Source organism: Acinonyx jubatus, chromosome B3, assembly GCF_027475565.1.
Source record: "Acinonyx jubatus isolate Ajub_Pintada_27869175 chromosome B3, VMU_Ajub_asm_v1.0, whole genome shotgun sequence".
In the NCBI taxonomy this organism is placed as follows: Eukaryota; Metazoa; Chordata; class Mammalia; order Carnivora; family Felidae; genus Acinonyx; species Acinonyx jubatus.
In genome coordinates, this window is record NC_069386.1 from 141,322,317 (window position 1) to 141,342,837 (window position 20,521).

The following is a 20,521-nucleotide window of genomic DNA, read 5'->3' on the forward strand; positions in this document are numbered from 1 at the left end:
AAGTAGGAGCCCCTGGGTGGCTCAGTCGGTTGGGCATCTGACTTCGGCTCAAGTCATGATCTTGCAGTCCGTGGGTTCGAGCCCTGTGTCGGGCTCTGTGCTGACAGCTCGGAGCCTGAAGCCTGCTTCAGATTCTGTGTCTCCCTCTCTCTTCTCTCCTGCTTGTGTTCTGTCTACCAAAAATAAACATTTAAAAAAAAAAACAACACCATTGGATGCCTTCTAGCGACTCCCTGGCAGGTGGTTTCCATAACCAGCTCTCCTCACCCTTGAACTTTATTCACATCAAAGGGTTTGCAGCTCTGTCTCTTTATCTGTTGGCCTCTTTTCTCAGGTCTTGCCTTGTAGATTCTGAGTTTTGGGACGAGCTGCTCATGACTGTAGTGATCAGTGTGGACCATGAAAAGTTTTGTGGTTTGAGTCCCAGGAAACACCACAGTGGAAAGTTGAGTCTTTACCTCTTGAGGGATCTTGAAAATTACTGACGTTTTTAAGCCAGAGTCAACTTCTTGCATTCTTTGGAGTCCAGTACAGTCTTCATTTTACAGTAAATTCTTAATTTTCCTAGTTTCTGCCCTGTTAATTTTTTTTTTTAATATTTTGTGTATTTTAGCATAGTTTTTCAGGCTCATTTTAGATTGGTGAGGAAAAGTTAAATTTGTGTTACTTTAGTTCTAAACTTCTAAAAATTAATTCATGGCTCAGTCGGTTAAGCATCCGACTTTGGCTCGGGTCATGATCTCACGGTTCGTGGGTTTGGGCCCCACATCAGGCTCTGTACTGACTGACAGCTCAGAGCCTGGAGCCTGCTTCGGATTCTGTGTCTCCCTCTCTCTCTGCCCGTCCTCTGCTTGTGCTCTGTCTCTCTCTCTCAAAAATAAATAAAAACCATTTTAAAAACATTTTTTAATAATTCTTAATTAATTTACTATTTAACACAGCACCACAGTTTCCTTTCTTTGGGGGAATGTTCTGCCTGTGAATCGGGCTGCTCAGAACAGTGCAGGAGGTCAGGCCTCTTGTGGCCGGGCAGGTCCCCTCGCTCACAGGGTAAGTGTGAGGTGGCCGTACGCAGAGGACATAGTCCCTCTGGCCGCTCGCAGTCCCAGGTTTATGTGGTTGGTCAGTTAATGTTACTCCTGGGAGAACCCAGGGCAGATGGCTCCCTCCAGACCGAGGGTATGGACTTGTGTGTCCAGCGGCTGCACCTCCAGACCAGTGAGTCGTGCCTCTGGGCAGCTCTTCTCACCCGAGCTCACGAGGAGTCTCAGAACTTGCTTCATCGTAGGTCTCTGGCTCTCACACCGGGCTCCTGGGAGTCCACTGAGTCACACAGCAGCCCCGCCCCAGAGCCCAGTGCACGGCATGAGCAAAGCAAGTGGGGGAGGGGAGCAAGGAACATCGTGTTAGCTTCTTTTTGTTTAAAACAAAACAGAACAAGAAAAACTTCTAACCCTCTCTTTTTTAATAATGAAGAAATTTGATGGGGGCGGTGCCTGGGTGGCTCAGTCGGTTAAGTGTCGACTTCAGCTCAGGTCATGATCTCACGCCTCATGAGTTCAAGCCCTGCGTTGGGGGCTCTGTGCTGACAGCCTGGAGCCTGTTTCAGATTCTCTCTCTCTCTCTCTCTCTCTCTCTCTCTCTCTCTGCCCCTTCCTGCTTGTGCTTTTTGTCTCTCTCTGTCTCAAAAATAAATAAATGTTAAAAAAATATTTTTTTAAATAATGAAAGAATTTGACCTATAATTTCACAGATTTTCCAAAATGCTAGAGATAAAGTTGTATTAAATTCCGATTGGCTGCATTAACTATGTGACCTGCACCTGGTAGCCTGAGTGCGTCACACATTCAGCTTCTCAGGAGGTGCTCGTCACCCCGCCCCCCGGCCCATCCATATGGACTCGTTCAGTCTTACCTGCTTCGTCATGGTTTCCTTTATAAGCCCTGGGTCTCTGGCACCACGTGTGTTGGCTGTCCCCCTGTTCCCGTGACCCTGGGAGCTTTGTATTAGGCAAGTGTAGAAACTAGAATCACGTTGGCATGTTGTAAATCGATGTGATTAAACACTTTTAGAGGAATTTTTTTTTTTTACTTGTTTTTTAAGTAATCTCTACACCCAACATGGCACTCACCCTCATGACCCCCACATTAAGGGTCGCATGTTCTAACTGAGCCAGCCAGGCGCCCCCAGAGGAATTTTTTTAATGTAACGGTGCCATAGGTTTGAGGGGTTTTATGTTTAGTAACATTTTGGATTGTTTAAGCTGTCTGGAGTTCAGATTCTTAGGTTTTTCCATTGGGAGAAAAATGAAAACTTCCGGTAAAGGCTAATTGTAGCCCTTGGAGTTGCCCGCAGCCCCAACAAAACAGGGTGTTCTGTCAGCATGGCTCCTGTTTGCATTGATACACACACGGCTCTTCTTCGACAGACTCGTGGAGGACGAGGAGAGGCGCTGGACAGACGAGAACATCGATATGGTTGCTCTGAAGCACTTTCCCAACATAGACAAAGAGAAGGCGATGAGCCGGCCCATCTTGTACAGCAACTGGCTGTCAAAGGTAACAAGTTGTCATTTCAGAAATACTTCCTTCTGCTCTTTCAGTTAGATTTCTCTTCTTGTCAAACAGACCTTTTTCCCAAAGTACCCTGTAAGCAAATCATTGGTTCCAGGCACGATGCTGATAACTTACGGTAGACTGTCCTCGGAGTGTGCCCAGGGCTGGCGGGCCGGCCGTGTGTTTCTTATCCCATGAGATGGTTGCTGCCAGAGCCATGCAGTCCCACCCGTCAGGGGCCAGGCTTCGGCGTGTTTGCAGCAAAAGGAGTCTTCCCCTTTGCTTTCACTTCCCTCACACTCCAGAAATGAGCCAATTGTGAATAATCCATGTAAAAACATTTCCTATACTGTTATGCTGTACAAAGTTGACGCTTCTAGAATAGTTGTGAGCTGTTCTTTTTCTGAAAGAGAGTAGGATTTTTAGTAAGGTGTAGTTTCAATGTGCGTTCCATTCAGCAGGTAGTTCAGGCACAGGGATGAGGAAAATTTTGTAGAGAGCGCACAGTCCAATGGGGGAGAGAGACCGATGGAAACAGCTCCGTCCGGAGAGATCTCAGTAGAGCTGACCCTGATATTGGCTCCTAAAGGGGCTTGTCAAGAAGGGCTTGCCAGGCAGAGGGCCTGACAGAAGCAAAGGCACAGAAGCAAGAAATAGCAAGACAGGTTTGGTGTTGCTAGAATTTTCCGTGTGTTTCTGGACTCCAGATGCTAATCGTTCTCATTTATAGGCACCATCTTCTCCCAGTGGCTCGTCTGTCGCCGTCTTTATGGTGTCTTCTGACAAGCACATGTTGTCAGAGTTCTGTCATTTAAACCCATAATCCGTGTGTGTGTGGAGTGAGCTACAGGTCTGTTTCCAGTTTTCCCCTGGGACGTCCTGACCCAGCGCTATTTGTTGGATGATCCCTTACTTGGCAGAATCTGTCATTATGGGTTCCCTGCCTGCACAGGTCTGTTTCAGAGGCTCTGTCCTGCTCTGTTGCTCGTTTGTCACTCCCTGTGCTCAAAACTGCCTGACCTTGATAGATAATGACGATGAAGTCTGGTAGGATAGGCCTTCACACCTGGTTCTTCTTTAGGGCGATCTTGACCTGACCGTCCTTGGCCCTTTCCTCTTGCAAATGAAGTTTAGAATTGGCTTGTCAAGTTGTGCTAAAACCACCCCACTGTCCACCACTGAGATTGTTTGTGGCTGGGATCGTATTCACTTTCTCTGTCAAGTTGGATGGAGCTGATGTTTTTACAGCAGTTCACTTTATCTCTGCACGGTCATGGTTTCTGTCTTCTTCATTTATTCAGGCCTTCTATGAGGTCTTTCAGGGACGTTCAGTTTTCTCTACAAAGATTTCCCCTGGTTTTAGATCGAGTCCCAGCTAACTTACATTTTTGTTGCTATGTTGTAAGTGATACCTTCTCGTATATTTTAACGGTTTTTTGGTACCTGGAATTGTAATTGACTGGTATAATACAGAAGATGATTTCTCTTAGTAATTCGGTCTTAATTCTTTTTTTCTAGGATTACATCCCAGTAGACCAGGAAGAATTGAGAGATTACGTCAAGGCTAGGCTGAAAGTCTTCTATGAAGAAGAACTTGATGTTCCTCTAGTCCTGTTCAATGAAGTGTTAGACCACGTGCTCAGGATCGACCGGTGGGCTTTTTGTTGTACAGCCTCTGTGCTCACCCACGCCACTGTTCACGTAGTGGTAGGGGATCCTCCCAGCCGACCTCCCCTCACCTCCACCTCTGCCTTCTCAGCTAAGCAACCCCCCTCCCTTCTAAGTCCCGCTTCTCCATCCCTTACCTGCCTCCCGCACACTCGCTCAGCTCCTGCTAATAGTCTGTTCCTGCCATGATTGACACCTCTTGTTAGATTCTGCCTTGTGCCACCTGGGTGTCTGGAGGATAGGACCATGTCCCCCACTAGGCCTGGCAAATAGCAGTCGCTCAACAAGTGGTTGACTTACCAATTTAAGTTAAAATACCTTAGAGATGTTGTAGGTTAACTCCTGAGAAAGTTTAGGACCCGAGTGTCAAAAGGAGAACAGAGCCTAAAACCCTTTTATCTTTTCTGATGCTGTCAGGATATTCCGCCAGCCTCAAGGCCACTTGCTTCTGATTGGTGTTAGTGGAGCAGGAAAAACCACCCTGTCCCGTTTTGTGGCCTGGATGAATGGTTTGAGTGTGTACCAGATTAAGGTGGGTCTGGTCGATGCCTCTTACTCCCAGCGACAGTTTCCCGACTCACGCACACGGCTCCCTGAATGAGATTGGACCTAACCTGTCGACTGCTTCCGCAGGTGCACAGAAAGTACACCGGGGAAGACTTCGATGAAGATCTTCGGACGGTGCTGAGGCGTTCCGGCTGTAAGAACGAAAAGATAGCATTTATAATGGATGAATCCAACGTGTTAGATTCTGGATTCCTGGAGCGAATGAATACCCTTCTGGCCAACGGGGAGGTACGTGCCACGTTGCGTGGTGTTGGGTGGTGGTGTCAGCTTCCCAGGGCCGGTCAGTCGTAACGCCCTCTCGTCTGTTAGGTCCCCGGCCTCTTTGAAGGAGATGAGTACGCCACTCTGATGACCCAGTGCAAAGAGGGGGCCCAGAAGGAGGGCCTGATGCTGGACTCGCACGAGGAACTGTACAAATGGTTCACCAGCCAAGTCATCCGCAACCTCCACGTCGTCTTCACCATGAACCCGTCCTCGGAGGGGCTCAAGGACCGCGCGGCCACCTCCCCAGCACTTTTCAACAGGTGGGCCAACGTGTGCTCGGCTCTGGGTTACTCTGGGTTACAACAGCCGATTTCTTCTCAAGGGACAGACCTGGCTCTTGGGAGCTATTTGAGACGTGGGCTCTTTTGCAGGTGTGTGTTGAACTGGTTTGGGGACTGGTCCACTGAAGCGCTGTATCAAGTGGGCAAGGAATTCACGAGTAAAATGGACCTGGAGAAGCCGAATTACATTGTGCCTGATTACATGCCGCTTGTGTATGACAAACTACCACAGCCACCGTCACATCGGGAAGCGATTGTAAACAGCTGTGTATTTGTTCATCAGACTCTTCACCAGGTGGGTTGTTTCAAGGTCCTGGAAAAAGCAAAACTAACCATCGTACTGACGTAAATCGATGAAGATGAGACCCTAGGGTATTGCATATTAGGCACAATACCATTGCTCGCTGCTAACTCTTTCGGTGACACATCCTCCTACTTACCAGGCTGCACCTTCTGAGATCCTTGACCTTCGCTGCTCTGTGGATTCTGCTTCCGTAAAGCGTTCTACTCTGCTTTCCTTTTCTCGTTGCCGCTAGGTGCACGGGTCCTGGTTCTCTATCCTAGGCCAGGGGTTGGCATACTTCTCCTGTAAAAGGCCAGATAGTTCATGTTTGAGGCTTCATGGACCAGGAGGGTCTCTTGACTGCTTGGCCCTGCCTTGATACACAGAGCTTGCACGGCCCGCATGGAAACGGGTGGGTTTGGCCGTGTGCCGCTAGTACTTCGTCTGCAGAAATGGGCAGCGGCCAGGTCTGGCCCACTGGCCAGGGTTTGCTGTCCCTTGCTTTAGACTCCTCATCATGGAAGAGTCCCATCTGCTCCCATCTGAAAGGCATTCGTAAAGACCACTCTGAGCCTGTGGGCATCCAGTCGACCACTACCCTGCCACCCCCTGCCATTACCTGCAGGCTGCCTCCACTTGCCTCTGGAAGGTAGCCCTGCCCTGGCTTCCTTGGCTGGGCTCGTGTCCTCGTGCCGTGGCCAGAGAGGCCGGAGCAGCTGGTCCCACGGAGCCGCGCCTCTTGCCCTCTTCCTGCTGCCACCTCTTACTTTGGTGTCCGTGGAAAATAAGCAGAAGGCCTAGGAGGCACGGCATTACACAGTGCCCCCCAGCTGTACACGTGTGAGGTCGCCAGGGTCATCAGAGGTTTGACGAGCGAGCTTAGGGGTTCCCGGGGCTCCCTGAGATCTTGTAGGAGGCTGAGCTGAGACCCCAACTCAAGTGTGACTCCTTTTTTTCTCATGTGTGTTTATTTTGAGAGAGAGTGAGCACACGTGTGCGAGGGAGGGGGAAAGAGAATCCCAAGCAGGCTCTGTGCTGTCAGTGCAGAGCCTGGTGCGGGACTCAGTCTCACAAACCGTGAGATCGTGACCTGAGCTGCGACCGAGGGTCAGATGTTCGACCCACCGAGCCACCCGGTGCGTCTCAAGGGTGATTCCTCGGGGCTGGGTCCCTGCCCCAGGTCACTCGGCAGCCTACAGAGCAGTTAGCATTTGGAGGGCAAATCGCAGAGAACGTCCTCGAGAGCGAAAAGATTTCACTGTCTTCTCAAAGGCTAATGCTCGGCTAGCGAAGCGAGGGGGCCGGACGATGGCCATCACACCTCGCCACTACCTGGACTTCATTAACCACTACGCCAACCTGTTCCACGAGAAGCGGAGTGAGCTGGAGGAGCAGCAGATGCATTTGAACGTCGGGCTCAGGAAGATCAAGGAAACCGTCGACCAGGTACATCCATCCCGGGTGATCGCTTTGCTTGCGGGCAGGGGGCTGGCGTGAGGACTCCTTTCCGGGAAATTTCTGTGCGGCTCTGTCCCCCTGACGCGGCGCCCGTCCCGCAGGTGGAGGAGCTGCGGCGCGACCTGCGTATAAAGAGCCAGGAGCTGGAGGTGAAGAACGCGGCCGCCAATGACAAGCTGAAGAAGATGGTGAAGGACCAGCAGGAGGCCGAGAAGAAAAAGGTGCTTGCCGGGCGTGGAGGTCTCGTCCGGGTGGGCTTCAGACTGCTGGGTGGGGGCGGAGCGCCCAGCAGAGTGAGGACCGTTGCTCGGGTCGCACTCGGCAACACAGCGCGGACCCGTAGCTGAGCCGTCCCTCTCACCAGGTGATGAGCCAAGAAATTCAGGAACAGCTGCACAAGCAGCAGGAAGTCATCGCAGACAAACAGATGAGCGTCAAAGAAGATCTCGACAAGGTGGAGCCTGCGGTCATTGAGGCCCAGAATGGTACGTCATAGCTGTCGGGGGTCTGGCTTTCTAGAAGGGGCGTCTTCTGTCCACGGGGCTGGCTGTGCAGCTTGGGGCTGTGCCCGGGTTGCCCCCAGAGGCGCGTGCGTGTCTGGAAGCATCACTGGCAAATACCTGAAGGTTTTTCTAAACACCAAAGACGGTCTTCATTCCTTAAAGCAAATCCCCACGGGGCTCTCTGCTTCCACCAGAGCCGAGCCCCTCTCATAGGAGACAGTTGACAAAATACGTTTTACGTGAATACGTTTGCTTTTTAATTTGACAATAATTACATGAAGACGCTATTTATGAATCCGACTGGAGTTTCACCCAGAAATGCCTTGAAGTGTGTAGTGTTGTCTTGGGGTTATCTACGCGTTTTCTGGCCAGACCAGCGAATGCTAATTTGCGTACCCATGGCAGTCGCTGCCCATTCCTCATCGACATGGGCTCCTGCGGGACACCATAGCGCCTGGGCCAGGATCTGGGCCGGGATCCGGCCCAATGCCTTGCTCACTCGCAGCCCATCAGCACCTGTTTCAAACGTGCGCTCTTCCTGTTACACCATCCAAACTGTAGATTTTCCTTGAGAATCTAATTTCGAAGGGAACTTAATTTTTACTGCCGAGTAACCAGTGAAAAAGTGTTTTAGTAAAAGTTCAGACTGGAAAAAGTGCAGTTTAGCTTGTAGAAGGCGTCGGCCATCCTTTCTTTAGAGCTGTTAATTCTGTATATTCAGCCAGCCAAGCAGACAGCTTCTAGATTATGGCAGAATGTAAATATTGTTGCTTAAATTGTGTAAGGTAAGTACGTAATTGAAATGTGTCAACGTTTTAAGTCTTTATGGGGGTAAAGGAACTAACGGGGACCCGTGAGACATCGCCAAAGGCAGCTTCTTGCTTTTTACGGAATGTTCAGTGTGGCCTTTAGTGCCGGGAGAGCTTCAGAGTTGTTTAAAAGGCTAGCTGCTCCAGGGGGTTTAAAGACAGAAAGTCCCGCTCGCTGCAGCCTTCTGAGCGGTGGCCTCCTCCACGTCGGAGCCACGGCTCTGCTGTGCCACCGCACCTCACCTGCTTGCCCTCCCGCCCCTCCTGTCACCGTGGTTCCCAGCCGTGAAGTCGATAAAGAAGCAGCACCTGGTGGAGGTGCGATCCATGGCCAACCCCCCTGCCGCCGTGAAGCTGGCGCTTGAGTCCATCTGCCTGCTGCTGGGCGAGAGCACCACAGACTGGAAGCAGATCCGCTCCATCATCATGAGGGAGAACTTCATCCCCACCATCGTCAATTTCTCCGCAGAGGAGATCAGGTGAGCGTCGCCAGGAAGCAGGAGACGGCGCTCCGGCATTGAGAGGTTTCCCTGCTTTCGCGCGGCCCTGTCGCCGTGGCCTGTTGTGTCAGAAGGTGGCGTCCGTTACATCAACTGCACAAATGCCTTCTAAGCCATTTCACTCAAAGCTGGCGTTGGGCACTGACGCCCGTCAGGGGAGCGTGGGGGCGGGAAGGTCAGAGACCACCATCCCCCGGAACACGGGTGGTCCAGCTCATCCTCCGTGGTCACTGGGGCAACAGATGGGAACTGGCCTTTAAAATCCTTTGCCCCACACGTGCTTAGAAACACAATCCCTCTTTTGCAGCGATGCCATAAGGGAGAAGATGAAGAAAAACTATATGTCCAATCCAAGCTACAACTACGAGATTGTCAACCGGGCCTCCCTGGCCTGCGGCCCTATGGTGAAATGGGCCATCGCGCAGGTAAGTGGCGTGACCGGGAGCTCCCGTGGGAAAAGTCCCCTCCGGGCCCGTCACTCGGGAAGAGTTAATTACCGTCTGCCTTTTTCAGCTCAACTACGCCGACATGTTAAAGCGGGTGGAGCCCCTGCGCAACGAGCTACAGAAGCTGGAGGACGACGCTAAGGACAACCAGCAGAAGGCCAACGAGGTGGAACAGATGATCCGGGACTTGGAAGCCAGCATCGCCCGCTACAAGGAGGAGTACGCAGTCCTGATCTCGGAGGCCCAGGCCATCAAGGCAGACCTGGCCGCTGTCGAAGCGAAAGTAAGGTTGTCGCCGGGCGGGAGCACTCTCTCTGCCGGCCCCTCTCAGTTCTTCGTGGGGTCTGACATGAGGTGCTCCTGGTGCCTCATACACGTTCCCGCGTGTGTGCCCGCCTTCTTGTCTGCCAGCCAGCTCTGTCCCGAGAGGGCCTGCTGGCCTCCTGGGTCACCGGGCTGCGTTAATTAGGACAGGTGGACACCAGGGGGCGATCTGAAGCCAACCTGTGGGGTCACCAAGGACGTGGTTGTCCGAGTCTTGGCATTCACTGCTGTGTCCGTCGCCATGCCCACACTCTTCCCGACTCCCCGGAATATTCTCCTCTCCTGCCAGCAGTGTCTCTTCTCTCTAGGCCAACCCCCACCTGCTGTTCTGTCCACCCCGGGCCCTCTCCCTGCCCCGTCTCCACTCACGCACATGTCTCAAGGCTACCCCTGCTTCTCTACACCCTCTTGCGGCCTGATTAGGTTCTGAGGCCCGTATCATCCTCAGTCGTGGAGGAGCTGGGTCCTCTGTCCTCCGGGCCTGTGAACAGCCCTCCCAGAGCCCTGTGGGGGGAACCAGTTTTCACTTTCTGGTATAAATCCTGTTGGATCTTCCCCGCAGGTAAACCGGAGCACTGCTCTCCTGAAGAGCTTGTCCGCCGAACGTGAACGATGGGAAAAAACAAGTGAAACTTTCAAAAACCAGATGTCCACCATCGCCGGGGACTGCCTCTTGTCGGCCGCGTTCATCGCCTACGCAGGTTACTTTGACCAGCAGATGCGCCAGAACCTGTTCACCACGTGGTCCCACCACTTACAGCAGGCCAACATCCAGGTAACAGGCCATGGGGTTCTGGCCTGGCGCCCGGTCAGCCGTTTCCACGCTGGCCCGGAAACAGTGCGCCTGGAGCTTTGAGGAGGAAAGGTAACCGCCCTCACTTTCAGTTCCGTACAGACATCGCGCGAACCGAGTACCTCTCCAACGCCGACGAGCGCCTTCGCTGGCAAGCCAGCTCCCTACCTGCTGACGACCTGTGCACGGAGAACGCCATTATGCTGAAGCGCTTCAACAGGTACGCGCTCGTGCACAGGGAGCAGCTTGGAAGTCCTTACGTGCGGTGACCCCGTGGTTTTGTGTTTCTTTGGAATACGTCTTTGAGGAGATGAAGGGAAACTTGGAAATGGGCGAGCACGCAGGCAGGCCCAGCGCTCGTCTCTGATGGGGGCGCGGCCCTTCCCACCCCCACTTCCCCACCGCCCGAATTGTTCCGCAGCGAAGGCCTCTCGTGCCACCTTTCAGAGCTGATTGGCGGGCTGTGTGTCGGGGTGGACGACAAAAACATAATTACAAAAATATGACAAGAACTGAAAATATTTAGCTAAAGAGAGTTAAAGGAGAAAGTGGCACCCAGTTTGTGGCTTAAGGAGGCCAGAGTTAGAGGTGGAGGGTGACTTCAGGGAGGGCAGGCTTGACACTGGCTCAGGGGGTCCTCAGGGCCCACCCCACGTACAGGGCCATATGCCCTGAGGCTTGACCCTCCTGTGTGGCAGCTCTTAAAGCCAGACGCCTCCAGTGTTTTCTGACTTTATCTCCACATCTTGAAGTCTTTGAATCCCTGAAGTATGTCACGGTCCCAGGGACACGTAGAGGATGAAGCCCCTTGCAGGTGTCATTTGATTTTATGAGCAAATCCTCAGGCCCCACCAGTGGCTCCGTGTCTCGCCAGATGTGCTGGTGAGATTATCGGTCCATCGGTGTGGTCTGCGCAGAGCTGGATTCACCTGAATGGGAAGTACACACACCCCTAGGTGCTTATTCAACAGTAGCTTGGCCCACGTGAAGCATGACAAATGTCAGCACAGAATGTGACTGACAGACTGAAAACGCCTCCCGTGCCCCTCAGTAGGAGCCAGTTAAGCGATTACGGTGCGCCTCCGTAGCGGACGGCTGGGGTCCTACAGACCAGGCCTTTCCGAGTGTGCGTTCAGAGAAGGCTCCAGCAGACCGTGCGCAAGGGGAGTGGGTGCCGCGTCCCCGCGGACGCACGTGCCCACGCGCACACGTGTCTGCAAACACCTGACCCTTCCCCGAGTAGACAGGTCAGAAACTGGTAACAAAAGCTAGAGGAGGGAGGCGGTTCTTCTCACCGCACGCCCTTTTGTAGCTTCTGGATTTTGTACAAGCACCTGTGTGCATTATGATTTTTAAAAACTAATTGGTCATGCACGTGACTCTGGACAAATCCCTGTAGCCTCTTAGTGTCCCATCTTCCTCACGTGTAAAACAGACGTGCTCTCAGTACCTTCTCATAGGCTTCTCCTGAGGATTAAGCTGTGTCTGCTATTTGCCAGGGTCCCTGGCGGCTTGAGCCGTCTGTACCTGTTAGCGGTAGGTGCTGCTGAGCATTGGTTCTGGAAGGGCAGTAGTAGTACACGGAACGGTAATTCTAGCAGAGCGCACTCAGCACCTGGAGAAAAGCACGTGCTGGATGCTTAGAGAAGAACCTGTGTCCCAGCAGAGAAAGAGCTTGTGACTCTGGCCCTGCTCCAGAGAGTGCGTGACTGTTAGCTGCTTGCAGAAGTGCTTCCGGAAGGCTTCAGCATCAAGGATTTGTTACGGTTGTCTGGAAGCTGCACTTGAGTAGTGGGAACAACCTTCCCGTCGTCTTGTTGTGGGCTTCCTCGAGCCTGCACTCATGTGGCCTCACCCTCAGGTACCCGCTGATCATCGACCCCTCTGGCCAGGCCACAGAATTCATCATGAATGAGTACAAGGACCGCAAGATCACGCGCACCAGCTTCTTAGACGATGCCTTCCGCAAGAACCTGGAGAGTGCGCTGAGGTTCGGGAACCCCCTTCTGGTGCAGGTGTGTGCATCCAGCCGCTGGTGTGGAACAAAACTAGATTACGTGATGTGAACAGGGGTAGTTTTTTTACCTTTGTGAGACTTCCTTTAATGTCAGAAAAAAGATAAAGCTTTACAATTGTTCTGTAAAAAGTGAATCCAAAAGAAAGTGTTTATCTGTCATCACCGTCCACTAGAACTTTCTGCACTGGTGGCAGTGTTCTGCTTTGTGCCATCCAGGATGGTGGTAGACACGTGTGGCCAATACGCTTAAGGACCTGAATTTTTTATTTAAATCAGGCCGCCACGGGTGCTGGTGGCTGCCGTACTGGACGGGGAGGTCTAAGCGGCTGGGTAGCTTGTGCGGTGTGTTCGTCTGGTTAGGTCAGCGTCAAAACAGTTATTTGGGTGAAGATACATGTTGTAAAACCCCAACCGTGAAACTTCCTGTGTGTGCGTCTAGGATGTGGAAAGCTACGATCCGGTTTTGAATCCGGTACTGAACCGCGAAGTTCGGCGAACTGGGGGGAGAGTGCTGATTACCCTCGGCGACCAGGATATAGACTTGTCACCATCATTTGTCATCTTCCTGTCCACCCGAGATCCAACCGTAAGGACCGGGGCACTTGGGATTCACATCTGTGGCGGCGCTCTGTGTCGCAGCTCCGGTGACAAAGCGGACTGTTCTCTTACCCTTGTGGCAGGTGGAGTTTCCGCCAGACCTGTGTTCCCGCGTTACCTTTGTCAACTTCACGGTCACCCGCAGCAGCTTGCAGAGCCAGTGTTTGAATGAAGTACTTAAGGCAGAAAGGCCTGATGTGGACGAAAAGCGTTCCGATCTTCTTAAGCTTCAAGGTATGTTTCTGGCTCTGTAGCTTTGGGAGTCTTGGAGCGAGCTGGGGGCTGAACTTCCTTCCTTTCTTTGTAAGTTTATTGATTTTTGAGACAGAGGGGGAGAGAGCGAGAACCCCAAGCCGGTGCTAGGGGCTTGACGTGGGGCTCAAACCCACAAACCGTGGGGTCATGACTTGAGCCAAAATCAAAAGTCAGATGCTTAACCTTAAGATTGAACCACCCAGGCACCCCTGGGGGGGGGGCTGAACTTTTTTTTACTGTTTTCAATTCAAGTTCATTTTGAGAGAGAATCCCAAGCCAGCTCTGCACCACCGACGCAGGGCTCGATCCCACAAACCGTGAGATCGTGACCTGACTGAGCCACCCAGGTACCCCTTGGGGCTAAAATTTTAATTAAGGTTCTAGAACATGTCAGGTTTATTCAGACACTCAGGGGAGTTCTCTTTCTGGAAGAAGCAAGCGGTGCAGACTCTGGATGTTGTGACCATTTCAGGAGAGTTCCAGCTGCGTTTACGCCAGCTCGAGAAGTCTCTGCTGCAAGCTCTGAACGAGGTGAAAGGACGCATCTTGGACGACGACACCATCATAACGACCCTGGAGAACCTCAAGAGAGAGGCGGCCGAGGTGACGAGGAAAGTGGAGGAGACGGACATCGTCATGCAGGAGGTGGAGACCGTGTCTCAGCAGTACCTGCCGCTGTCCACCGCCTGCAGCAGCATCTACTTCACCATGGAGTCCCTGAAGCAGGTGACCGTGGGAGCCAGCCGCCGCGGGATGGCGCTCGCTCTGTGCCCTCCCGCCTAATGGCCGTCGCCCGCTGCTTCCTTTCAGATCCACTTCCTGTACCAGTACTCCCTCCAGTTTTTCCTGGACATTTACCACAACGTCTTGTACGAGAACCCGAACCTCAAGGGCATCACGGACCACACGCAGCGCCTCTCCATCATCACGAAGGACCTCTTCCAGGTAGAGAGCCCGGCGCTTGGCTGTCCCCAGGGAGGGAAGGTGGGAGGTCGTTCTCGGGGGACGGCAGCGTCTCCCGCTCTTGTCCCCAGGTGGCGTTCAACCGGGTGGCCAGAGGCATGCTGCACCAGGACCACATCACCTTCGCCATGCTGCTGGCCCGAATCAAACTGAAGGGCACCATCGGGTAAGGCCGCCGCCCTGCTGCACTTGTCCCCACAGGGCGCTGTCATCTTGTAGGTTGTCTGCTAGCATCTGAAGGGCTTAAAGGGAGGAAAGAAGTCTTTGCTGTTACCGCTCTTTTAGTGAGTGCAGAAGTGAGTCTGAGACCCTTGCTAACTCGTTGCCCCCTTCCCAGGGAGCCCACCTACGACGCCGAGTTCCAGCACTTCCTGAGAGGGAAGGAGATCGTCCTGAGTGCTGGCTCGACGCCCAAGATCCAGGGCCTGACCGTGGAGCAGGCCGAGGCCGTTGTGAGGTTGAGCTGCCTCCCTGCCTTCAAAGACCTGATTGCAAAGGTTCAGGCCGACGAGGTGAGTGTTCCGAACGCGCCCCAGCCTCTTCCCAGGAAGTTGGCGGTTAGGAATTGCGTGTGTCGGGCGCGCACGCCAGCCGTCTGGTGGCTTCATCCCAACTGCTCTGCCCACAAAGACGCGCTGTGCTCCGCGGCGACGCTTCTCCCGTTGTGTCCACAGCAACTTGGCATCTGGTTGGACAGCAGCTCCCCAGAGCAGACGGTCCCGTACCTGTGGAGTGAAGACGCCCCCTCAAGTAAGCCCGCATCAAGGCCTCCCCGGTGTTTTCATTCTGGACCCAAAAGTAAAATTGGGCCTTGCCGCCTGAGTGAAGGGACGCCTCCGAGAAAGTCGCCGATTCCTTAAATAAGTGTCTCAGTGTAAAACCTTCAGGTTCTAAGTCGTGTTCCCACTCTCGCTTGAAGACCAAGAGAGAGAGGTAGGAAGACCGTGGCCCGATGTTAAGGGAGAGGTTGGTCAGTTCTGAGTGCAGCGCCCCGGGCCCTGTGCTGGCCCAGCTGGGGCCAGTGGGCAGGGTCTCCACAGCGCAGCAGGGGCAGGGCTGGCGGTGGCTGTGACCCTCTCTAGACGGCTCAGGATGTGTGTTCTGCCTATGACAGATGGGTGGCGGTGGAGCCACGCGGAGTTGGCAACTGCCACCGTGCCCACAGGGAGGCCCGTGTGGTAGCCATGAGCACAGGTGTGTCCAGGGGCTTCACTGAAGACAGGAGGGGGTGACAGTTCTCCTTGGGGCAGAGAAGACCAGAGGTGGCGGCGTGATTCTGAGCTGTCGTCCGAGCGGGGACGTGTAGCCAGACCAGCCCCAGCGGGGCAGTCTGGGCCGCGTCCTCCCCGCAACCCTCCACATGCCTCGTTCCAGCACCCATCGGGCACGCCATCCACCGCCTGCTCCTGATTCAGGCTTTCCGCCCTGACCGCCTGCTGGCCATGGCCCACATGTTTGTTTCCACAAACCTCGGGGAGTCCTTCATGTCCATCATGGAGCAGCCTCTTGACCTGACTCACATCGTGGACACAGAGGTGCGGCTCTGGCTCCCAGCAGGCTCGGGTGGGCCTCCCCTGCCCCAGCCCCTAGGCGCCGTCTTGTCGGGCCACACACCTGCTAGACTCCCACCCTGGCCGGCTCCCAGCCCCCGCACCTTGGGGCCGGGGGAATCTTCGCAAGGCCCGCTCACAGGCCTCTCCTCTCCACAGACTCCCGATCTTAATTCTGACCTCTGCATCTGCAGGTAAAGCCGAATACTCCTGTCCTGATGTGCTCTGTGCCTGGGTATGATGCCAGCGGGCACGTCGAAGACCTTGCAGCAGAACAGAACACGCAGATCACTTCAATCGCAATCGGTAAGGGCACTTGGTGGGTTTTTCGGGCTGAAGCCCCTCAGAACTCACGGTGGACACTGAAGTCCAAGCCTGCCGTGCTGACATTAAGCTTTCTGGCACCAGGCTCGGCCGAAGGCTTCAACCAAGCAGATAAAGCCATCAATACAGCCGTCAAGTCCGGCAGGTAGGCCCGTCTTGTTTGAAAAAGCCTCGGTTCCCAAGAATCCAGAGCGGAAACGTGAACTGTAGCTGTGGCTCTCTCGCTTTGTGCAGGTGGGTGATGCTGAAGAACGTGCACCTGGCCCCGGGGTGGTTGATGCAGCTGGAGAAGAAGCTTCACTCCCTGCAGCCGCACGCCTGCTTCCGGCTGTTCCTCACCATGGAGATTAACCCCAAGGTGTGTGCTCGGCATGTTGCTCTGAGTGCCGGTTTGCCACCTTTCTGTCCTGAAATCGTGGGTGTGCGTGTGTGTGTGTGGAGCCAAAACACACAGTTAACCAGGGCACTGACAGGAACAGTGTCTTCCTCAGGTGCCCGTGAACCTGCTCCGCGCAGGCCGCATCTTCGTGTTTGAGCCACCCCCGGGGGTGAAGGCCAACATGCTGAGGACATTCAGCAGCATCCCCGTCTCCCGCATTTGCAAGGTAAGCGTCGCTTTCTCCTGGTGCACTTCCTCCGGACAAGCCCAGGAGACCAGGTCCCTTCAGCAAATTCAGAAGTGGGTGGGTCCCCACGTCTCCCAGAAACACCAGAATGGCTGATAACCCTGGAAATTGTGCTACTTAACTGTAGGCAAAATTCCCTTCCTGTGAACAGATTGAAAAGTATGCCTGCATGGTGTCCTGTTGTGAGGGTGTGACAGCCAGGCTCCCAGGAGAGCAGACGCCCCCAGTGCAGCTCTAACCAGAGCCCAGATTTAGGTCCGGGGTAAATGAGAATCCTGCGCTCCTGACCATGGTCCCCTGAAGCTGGGCAGTGCCCTCCGAGGCGCCAAAGACCAAGCTCGTGGGCAGGAGGAGAGGAATTCTGAAGTACTGTTTCATTTTGTGCTATAATCCCCTTTTCTGACCATTTTAGATTTGTTTTCTGTATCATTTTCTACAGTTGAATAATTTATCTTTACAGCGTTATTGGATTACATCTTAATTAACAGGAAAAGTAGCACTTCATTTCTGGCAATGGTATTACTGTTAACGGTACTGCGTCAGAAGCCCTCAAGTTCAGTGTGGTTCAGGGTGAAAAGCTCTTTTTATTTTTGAAAGAGAAACAGAGCACAAGCGGGGGAGGGGCAGAGAAAGAGGGAGACACAGAATCGGAAGCAGGCTCCGGGCTCCGAGCTGTCAGCACAGAGCCCGACGCGGGGCTCGAACCCACGAACCGCGAGATCACGACCTGAGCCCAAGTCGGATGCTTAATGGACTGAGCCCCCTGGGCTCCCCCAAAAAGCTCTTCTTAAAACTTTGTTAGAGAAGCTGCACTGTTTTCTTGGAAAGGATGTTGCTTTCTAAGGGTTCTGTCTTTGATAACCTTCCTCACCCAGTCTCCCAATGAGCGTGCTCGCTTATACTTCCTGCTGGCCTGGTTCCACGCCATCATCCAAGAACGCTTACGATACGCACCCCTGGGGTGGTCAAAGAAGTATGAATTTGGGGAGTCTGACCTGCGGTCGGCCTGCGACACGGTAGACACGTGGCTGGATGACACGGCAAAGGCAAGTGCGGGCTGCCGTGTCAGATGGGAGGGGATGCTCGGGAGCGCGCGCGGCTGTGGTGGCCGACGGTGGGGGTCGTGTTCGATGTGGGTGTGAGGAAGGACTCGCCCCACCAACAGACGGACCCGGTGTGCCGGTTCCCCTCCGACCTGCCCCCACAAACCCAGCTTTCCTCACACAGGGCAGGCAGAACATCTCGCCAGACAAGATCCCGTGGTCCGCACTGAAGACCTTGATGGCCCAGTCCATCTACGGCGGGCGGGTGGACAACGAGTTCGATCAGCGTCTGCTTAACACTTTCCTGGAGCGTCTGTTCACGACGAAGAGTTTCGATAGTGAATTTAAGCTGGCCTGCAAGGTCGACGGGCACAAAGACATTCAAATGCCCGACGGCATCAGGTACAAGCCTACCTCCTGTGACCCAGACCCCAGCCGTGCCCGGCAGTCCCCAGCGTCACCCGGGGTGGCATTTCCCAACATGCTGCTTTTCTAGGCGAGAGGAGTTCGTGCAGTGGGTGGAGCTGCTCCCCGACACGCAGACGCCCTCCTGGCTGGGCCTGCCCAACAACGCGGAGAGAGTCCTGCTCACTACCCAGGGTGGGTACCCCACGGGCAGCTCCTTCCCCGTGCCGACCAGGTCAGGCCTCAGGCCTCGGCCTGCCCCCTCCCTCCGCTGGCCCTTCCGATCCTGGCCCCTCTTGGCTCCGTCCCTGGGGAGGCACGGGAACTGGAGTGGGTCCCAGCCCAGCTGGTGCCTCCCCTGCAGTCTAGGCTCGGTCTGGACAAAACTTGGTGTTTTGGTCAATGAGGTCCGGAAGTTCCATCTAGGGCATCAGCTTACATTCAGACATGATTTCTTCTGTTTTGCCTAAAAGAGTCAAAAGACACCTGGTATTATGTGAAGTTTTAAAACCGTTAGTTTTTATTAGGATACTTCTTAGAAGCTTTTTCTTTCTCCTTTTTTTCCCAAGAGTATTCAAGAAATAGCTAACGCAGAGGTTTTCAAAGTATGGTTCTCAGCAGCATTAACCTCACTGGAATTTCTTAGAAATGCAGATTCTCAGGACCTGCCTCAGACCTCCGCAGTGGGAAGTGGGGGCCCAGTCCCCTGCTCCAACAAGCCCTCCGGGCAGCTGCTGTGTCTGCAAGCTTATGAACGGCTGATCTAACCCAGACTTCTCTTTATGGGAACTGGGCCCAGAAAGAACTTGTGATTTCCCCAAACTCACACAGCTAGCTGAGGGGACAGGATCAGACAGTTCCCTTCGGGCCATCTCCCCACTCTGCACAAGAACCCCTACTTACCAGGCTTGCTCTCTGAGGACAACTTTGAAGGCATGCCAGGCTACCCCACCCCCACGAGGCGGCAGAGGTCCTGTAAGCCACCACCGAGACGAGACGCTGGCCTGCTGTGCGAGTTCGAGGCCTCGGTGCAGGGCAGGTCCTGGCAGGTCCAGGGTTGGGCCCGAGTGCTCTGTTGTACGACAGCCTGTACTGAGATGAGATCACGTAGGGTATTAACACCCAGGGCACCTGCCGTGAGCCCTACTTGGCTCCCGTGACAGGGGACTGGTTTGTAGGATTTGTCGCTCACCCTGGCTGGCCGGAATGCCCTCCCTGTCCCTGTACTAACAAGCTCCCGCCGTCACTCCAGCCTTCTGCTGGTCACACCCAGTCCCACCTTCAGGTAGCACTGAAGGCTCGGCTGCTGCCCACCCCACGTGGGAGCCCGTGCCGGCCTGTCCCCTCTGGTCCGGCCTTCAATGCCGCTCAGGAACTGGACTTCGAGCCCTCCGGGACCCTGTGAGGGCGGGGGTGAGGCCAGGCTTTAACGGGACGGGGGCCAGTGTTCGAGGTGGAGCAGGGGGGCAGACGACCCAGGGCACACGGAGTTAGCAGCGCAGTAGCCTTCCTGGCTGGCGCCTGGCATGCCCCAGAGCCCACCCCTCTGCAGCCTTGGTCGGGGCTCTGCCAGCCTCACGATGAACTCCGAGTCTTCGAGCAGCCTCGCTCTCGTCTTTGGCGCTCAGGCTGCTGGTTCAGCCCCAGCAGCCGTGACCGGATGTGGCGGTAGCTTTCCACTGCATCTGCCACCTCATCTTTTGGCCCGGCCGCTTTCTGAGCTTCAGAAACGCGTCCTCACTCGTACCTCATGGGTCGACGTGTTCTGTGGCCTCTGCATTCAAATCCTTCTTCCTCTGATCTCCCTCCCGTCCCCCTCCCTCCGTCACCGGTGGGCTTGCGGCCCAGGCGTGGACATGATCAGCAAGATGCTGAAGATGCAGATGCTGGAGGACGAGGATGACCTGGCCTACGCCGAGACGGAGAAGAAGGCCAGGACGGACTCCACGTCCGACGGCCGGCCCGCCTGGATGAGGACCCTGCACACCACCGCGTCCAACTGGCTGCACCTCATCCCCCAGACGCTGAGCCACCTCAAGCGGACGGTGGAGAACATCAAGGTGCCGGCAGTGGGCGGGGCTGCCCCTCGGCGGCTGTGGCCCCGGAGGGCTGGACGGACGGAGCTCAGTGCAGTCCCAGCGGGCCCCTGGGCCCAGGTTCGGGCGAGAGGGGGCGACCCTGTGAAGCTGGCCAGAAGCGCCCTATGAGGTGGTCCGTCCGCATACGCTAGGCCAGTGGTTCCAGGGCCCAGCCCGTGGCAGGCTTCCAACCAGCTTCGCCCGAGGCCCGG

General features: G+C 54.5%; 1 protein-coding gene across 1 annotated transcript in view; it reads left to right on the forward strand.

Moving 5' to 3' along the window:
- DYNC1H1 (dynein cytoplasmic 1 heavy chain 1) overlaps positions 1-20,521 on the forward strand; it is a 77,394-nt gene that overhangs the window by 54,698 nt on the left and 2,175 nt on the right. The window contains exons 43-73 of the mRNA XM_027066642.2: positions 2,429-2,558; positions 4,074-4,207; positions 4,641-4,755; positions 4,857-5,018; positions 5,100-5,314; positions 5,426-5,630; positions 6,891-7,064; positions 7,178-7,297; positions 7,441-7,561; positions 8,672-8,867; positions 9,196-9,313; positions 9,402-9,617; positions 10,221-10,433; positions 10,544-10,671; positions 12,313-12,466; positions 12,908-13,054; positions 13,149-13,299; positions 13,793-14,046; positions 14,131-14,265; positions 14,355-14,449; positions 14,621-14,795; positions 14,958-15,033; positions 15,658-15,818; positions 16,028-16,139; positions 16,242-16,302; positions 16,392-16,515; positions 16,649-16,762; positions 17,659-17,829; positions 18,011-18,228; positions 18,323-18,426; positions 20,080-20,291. Of these exons, the coding sequence (XP_026922443.1) occupies positions 2,429-2,558; positions 4,074-4,207; positions 4,641-4,755; positions 4,857-5,018; positions 5,100-5,314; positions 5,426-5,630; positions 6,891-7,064; positions 7,178-7,297; positions 7,441-7,561; positions 8,672-8,867; positions 9,196-9,313; positions 9,402-9,617; positions 10,221-10,433; positions 10,544-10,671; positions 12,313-12,466; positions 12,908-13,054; positions 13,149-13,299; positions 13,793-14,046; positions 14,131-14,265; positions 14,355-14,449; positions 14,621-14,795; positions 14,958-15,033; positions 15,658-15,818; positions 16,028-16,139; positions 16,242-16,302; positions 16,392-16,515; positions 16,649-16,762; positions 17,659-17,829; positions 18,011-18,228; positions 18,323-18,426; positions 20,080-20,291 (4,711 nt within the window). The remainder of the gene's footprint in view (positions 1-2,428; positions 2,559-4,073; positions 4,208-4,640; positions 4,756-4,856; positions 5,019-5,099; positions 5,315-5,425; positions 5,631-6,890; positions 7,065-7,177; positions 7,298-7,440; positions 7,562-8,671; positions 8,868-9,195; positions 9,314-9,401; positions 9,618-10,220; positions 10,434-10,543; positions 10,672-12,312; positions 12,467-12,907; positions 13,055-13,148; positions 13,300-13,792; positions 14,047-14,130; positions 14,266-14,354; positions 14,450-14,620; positions 14,796-14,957; positions 15,034-15,657; positions 15,819-16,027; positions 16,140-16,241; positions 16,303-16,391; positions 16,516-16,648; positions 16,763-17,658; positions 17,830-18,010; positions 18,229-18,322; positions 18,427-20,079; positions 20,292-20,521) is intronic.